The 6,000-nt window shown below is 49.2% G+C and overlaps 1 protein-coding gene across 1 annotated transcript in view; it reads right to left on the reverse strand.

Annotated features, from left to right (window-relative positions):
- The window catches only part of ACAD9 (acyl-CoA dehydrogenase family member 9), an 81,003-nt gene extending 75,315 nt beyond the window's left edge, over positions 1–5,688 (reverse strand). Inside the window, exon 1 of the mRNA XM_088482488.1 lies at positions 5,413–5,688. Within this exon, the coding sequence (XP_088338614.1) occupies positions 5,413–5,571 (159 nt within the window). The 5' untranslated portion in view covers positions 5,572–5,688. The remainder of the gene's footprint in view (positions 1–5,412) is intronic.
- Between the last annotated feature and the right edge of the window lie 312 nt (positions 5,689–6,000).

A 6,000-nucleotide genomic window follows, 5' to 3' on the forward strand; every position in this document is an offset into this window, starting at 1 on the left:
ATCCAGATCCGGACCGAAGAGAACTTCTCCGGTAAACGGCAACGCTTCCAGACCTTTCTTGGAATCTGCGTCCGCCTTCCAGGATCGCAGCCACAAGGTGCGACGAGCAGCTACCGCTGCTGAAGAAATTCTAGACACCAGAGTACTAATGTCTAGAGCCGCCTCGTTGATGTAGGTGGCCGAATCACGGAGATTGCCAATCAACTCCGCCTGATCGGCCGGACAGTCGGATTCAAAAGAAGCCTCTAATGAATCCGCCCAGCGCTCCATCGCTCTGGCAACCCAGCAAATGGCCATAGCCGGCCGTGCTGCCCCCCCTGCAAGGGAATAAGCGGACTTCAGGCAGATTTCTACCTTGCGGTCCGTAGCATCCTTAAGGGAGGACATGGATGGCATCGGCAATGTGGCACTACGGACAAGACGGGTCACGTGAGAATCCACCTGTGGAGGGGATTCCCACTTCGCAAAATAATTATCCGCGAACGGATAAGCCACCGCCAGGCGTCTCTGCGGCTGGTATCTTTTGCCAGGTTGTTTCCACGCCTCCTCTAAATGGTCCACCAACTGACCCGAAAGAGGAAAGACTGTGGCATCGCCCTTCACATCTTTGAAAAAGGCATACTTAGATTTAGCCGCTGGGGGAACTTCGTCCTCAATCACCAAGGCTGTGCGGACCGCCCGAATAAGTCCAGGAATATATACTTTGGACTTAGCATCAGCGTCCTTAGTATGGAGAGGTTCCTGATCGTAAGGATCTAGAATCTCCCCATCATCAGACGTCCCTTCGTCATCCTCATAAGGAGCGGACAGAGACGCCACCGGCCTTTTATGAGACCGCATCACAGACTCCCCTTGCAACACATCCGACAAGTGCTGTACAGAACTCGTCAGGGAGTTAACCCACGCTGGCTCCTGAGAACCCGGGAGCGGGGAAATAGGGAGACTGTGGGGTACCACCAATTGTCGTGGGAACCCCTGCATGGGTGACGACACCACAGACTGCTGGGACAAACCCATCGGAGTAAACGCGGGCTGCGGAGCTAACTGGCCCACTAAAGCTGTTAACGCCTGAGCGAAACAAGCCCAGGGCGGCTCCTGTACCGGTGCTGTAACCGTAATAGGCCGCGCCATGGACAAACACTGCCGGCAAAGGCCCTCCGCGCTACCCTCCCCCTCCGCTAACGGTACTTTGCACGTGGTACACTGTAGCCGGAGGGGAAAATCACTTTCAGACATGATGGCACCACGTATGTGACCTCTCTCACCAATTAAGTATTAAATAGGCGAGAGACCACCCTGCAGCACCGCACCGCAAGGGCTTTAGCAGAAAGAACAGGGACAGTAATAAAGCTGACAGTTTAGAGAAGAAAAGATTACAGGCAGCAGCGCTAGCACAGTCACATACAATGCAGAAAAATAACAATTCCTGCACTAACAGCGCTGATCACTCAACTACACAGACACAGGGCCTGGTAGGACACAGCGCTGCATACACAGACCTGACCACAGCGGAGGAGAGGTATGCGGGGGGACCCAGACCACGATGCTTCCTTCCAGCGCTTCCAGCAGCGTTCACCATGCGTTCTGGAGAAGATGGCCGCCGAGGAGCAGAGAGGAGGCTGGCCTGGGGGAGGAGCGCTGCCACAGGACCAGTCGGCAGCATGCAGAGAGGGCTGTGTGCAGCGGGGGAGGCGCCGGCTGTGAGACAGGGAAGGCGCGCTCCCCTGGCATGCATTTAACCCCTGGGACGCCGCAGCGCTACCGCTCTGCTGCGGTCCGCTGTCCCAGGGGGTAGTGGAAGCGCAGGTTGGTCGCCTGGCTCCACGCTGCAGCCAGTCCCCAGGGAGCCCCCTGCCTGGGGACTTAGGACCATGTGATCAGCGGGGACCCACCGCGGGACCCCGCTGCTTACCTCTGTCCCCCTTGAATCCGGCCATGGTCCGGAGCATCTGGGGTCACCGCTAGCTGTGACCCCAGACGCCCACCAGCATCCCCGGATCAGTACCGGCGTTCTGGTACCGGCGGGGTGTAGGGAAGACAGCATGGACGTCAGGACTGACTGTCCATGCTGTTCATCCAGTTGTGCAGCCACAGCTGCATGAAGAATAAGCTTCAGGGGCTCTTCTAGCCCCCACTCCAACAGGTGCACCCGACTCCGGCCGGGCACCAAACTAAACTGAGGTGCCTTGGCTCGGGGGCGGGGTATAGGAGGGGGACCTAGTGCATCCTGGGAGGCTGAAAGCTTAACTCTTTGGTGCCCTGCGACTGACGTCACACCTATACCCCAAGGTATCCTGTGGATACCCTATGGACCCTGAAGTAGAAAACTCTAATACATGCACTCATTATTTCCCGCATTGACTATTGCAATAGTCTGCTTATTGGTCTTCCCAAAAACAGGCTCTCCCCACTACAATCCATTTTGAATGCAGCTGCGAGGTTGATCTTTCTCATCAAACGTTCAGTGTCTGCTGATCCACTCTGTCGCTCCCTCCATTGGCTGCCGGTCTTTTACCGTATTCAATTTAAAATACTTACACTCACGCATAAAGCTATTAACCAAAGCACACCAACATACATCTCTTCACTTATCTCAAAATATCTTCCAACCCGACATCTCCGCTCTGCACAAGATCTGCGTCTCTCATCCCCGCGCATTACTTGTTCCCATGCACGGTTACAGGACTTTTTTCGGGCTGCACCAACCCTGTGGAATGCCTTACCACGCACAATAAGACTTTCCACTAGTTTCCAAACATTCAAGCGTTCTCTAAAAACTCACTTCTTCAGACAAGCTTATCAGATTCCAGAACCGCCCACATAACCTTTTATAGCTTCCATATCTAACTCTCTTCTTATAGTAAACACCCATCACATCTTCTCCTTCTTCAATTTTACTTCCTTCTAACCCTAGGCCAACTTTCCAGTGTGATTGGATCATACAGCCCACCAAGAACATCTGCAATCGGGCTGGACCAATTTGCAATATATAGCACCTATCCTTGTGTATCAACACCTATTTCCCTACAGATTGTAAGCTTATGAGCAGGGCCCTCTTACCCTTATGTATGTGTCTTACGTATGTCATGTATGTATGTCTTTTACAACCCAGTAAAATGTTAATGTTGATTCAAATTGTAAAGCGCAACGGAATTTGCTGCGCTATATAAGAAACTGTTAATAAATAAAATAAATAATAAATGTGTACCCAGCGACGGCACAATATATTGGGCGGTCCGTAGACACTGCACGATCTGGTGTATGGCTGTCCGATATGTTGTCCGCCACTGCATCCAGTAACATGGCGTCGTTCCTCGAATCCTCAGATGGGCCTGCACTGCAGGCCGACCTGAAGATGCGACAAATGATGCGCGGGAGTATGCAATAGTGCGTACAGACTGGGTGATTCGTTATTCCGATTTGTCAGAAGTTTCCAAATCCTCCAATACATCGTCTAATGTGTACCCAGCTTTAGACACAAATATTGCACCCCAAAGTCTTTAGATGTATTAGTTTAGCCACAAACCATAACAATGAATTAAGAAATAACCCTGTTGCATAGCAATGGCCTATATTCACAAAACAACAACTAAGGTACACATCAAAAAACTTGATTTTGCCCTGGTGTGCTTCAATACACATCAAAACACCTTGGTTTTGCCCTGGTGAGCTTCAAAGGTCTATTCAGCACACTGGGGAGAAGACTCCACAAATTAAAAGTGGACAAGGATGTGCAGAGAGGTGGAAAATTTTATGAGTTGCTCAATACAATAGTGTTAGCGTAACTTTAAAATCTGTCCACTTTTAATTCTGTTCCTTTTAATTAAATACGCTGAATTTTTCTCCTAAAAATACTGTTCGGTTTAGCCTAATGGCTTAAATAAATCATGTGAATGGAGGGGATGTTGGGAATGATTTTATGTTGACATTATGGGGTCAATTCAATTAGCCGCAAGAGAGTTAATGTTGCAAAGACGTGAAAAATGCCAGCAACTGCACCTCGCGGCCTGATCTCACCTGGACGGATTTTTGGGGAGTATTTTATCACACCAAACTTTATTTTAAAATTATATGTATTTTCATTTCTTCTTTTGCTATAATGGATCCATAGCTCAGTGGCATCCCCAGCAGCAAGGGGTTGGTAGCGCCACAAGAGTAGGCACTTTTAAGATGGTCAAGAACTTATACTGTTTTGTGAACAGGGAGCCATACATGAAAAGCACCCCCCGAAAATGTGCCCTATTATCGCATAACAGTAATGTCACTAAGCCCAATAGAATGCCACCCTGCAGTAAACTCACTATTGTATGCCCAATAGAACGCCACCTTGCAGTAATGACAATATTGCCAAATAGAATGCCACACTGCAGTAATGACACGCTGTTCAATAGAATGCAACCCTGCAGTAATGTCACTATGCCCAATAGGAAGCAACCCTGCAGTAATGTCACTATGCCCAATAGGAAGCAACCCTGCAGTAATGTTACTATGCCCAATAGGAAGCAACCCTGCAGTAATGTCACTATGCCCAATAGGAAGCAACCCTGCAGTAATGTCAATATGAAAAATAGAATGCCACACTGCAGTAATATCACTATGCAGTAATGTCACTATACCCAATAAAATGCTGCCCTGCATTAATGTCACTATGCCCTATAGAATGCTTCCCTACTGTAATGGCACTGTCCCCAATAGAATGTAACCCTGCAGTAATGTCACTATGCCCAATAGAATGCTTCCCTACTGTAATGGCACTGTCCCCATTAGAATGGTTCCCTACTGTAATGGCACTGTCCCCATTAGAATGCTTCCCTACTGTAATGGCACTGTCCCCATTAGAATACTTCCCTACTGTAATGGCACTGTCCCAATAGAATGCTTCCCTACTGTAATGTCACTGTGCCCAATAGAATGCAACCCTGCTGTAATGTCACTGTGCCCAATAGAATGCCACCTTGTAGTAAAGTATTTTATGCCCAACAGAATGCCACCCGCAATAATGTCACAATGCCAAATAGAATGCCACCCTGCACAGAAATGTCCCTACTATACCCTACCCTCCAACATGACCCGTTCCATTAGGTACAAAATGCTCTGCTCCTGGACTTCCCACCTAGTTAATGATTGGCATCGCCTGTTTTGAATTAGGTAATTGATGAGACAGGAGTTTTAACACAGGTGGCTGCAATCATAAATTAAGAGAAGTCCAGGAGCAGAGTATTTTGTACCTAATGGAACGGGTCATGTTGGAGGGTCTGCTATACTCCATACTGTTCTTGGAATTACCTGGTTCTCTGTAGGGCACCAGGGTATTATTACACTCCTACAGTGGGGGCAATGGGGTATTAACGTGGTGATGATCCCCAGCAGGTATACCTAGGCTTCCCGTCATCAATAACACTGAGAGCATACCTTGCTGATGGACCCGAGGAAGAGCTGCTTGGCGAAGGCTTGGCTCCGTGGGTCAGTGTGGAAGTGCCGCCGTAATCCCACCGGTCTGACCCGGACAGGCGCTGCCCAACACCGGGCAACCCACCCTAGCCGGACGCACAGTCTGTTCACCCCACTCATGTCAATGTCAGACCGGCAAACTATTAGGTCATCATCAACCAGCGACACTCATAGAAACTTCAAGTTCATCATCACTACGCGCTCTGAGGAGACGAGACTCCCGGACATACTGACTAATACTGCGCATGCGCGCCCAGCACCGGCGTGTTTTTTTGTTTGTCAGCTGTTGAAGGTACATTTGGAGTAATAGTACTGTGTGCTGCTCTCGTTCTGTCAATTATGTCACAGTCCCTGTCACACTGCTGCTGAGCTGTCGTCTGCCAAACCCTGGTTTGCTCCACTCATCCTCATGTGAGGGACAGAAGTAGATGCTGAGCCCCTCCAACCAGGGCTCAGGCTCAGCAAATGCTTATTTCAGTTCTGACCCTTAGTGCTGCTGCAGTTGTGAAAGCAGTTATATATTATATTAATGTAAGATGATGCAGAGGA

Source organism: Taudactylus pleione, unplaced genomic scaffold, assembly GCF_031769625.1.
Source record: "Taudactylus pleione unplaced genomic scaffold, aTauple2 ptg000289l, whole genome shotgun sequence".
NCBI classification, from domain to species: domain Eukaryota; kingdom Metazoa; phylum Chordata; class Amphibia; order Anura; family Myobatrachidae; genus Taudactylus; species Taudactylus pleione.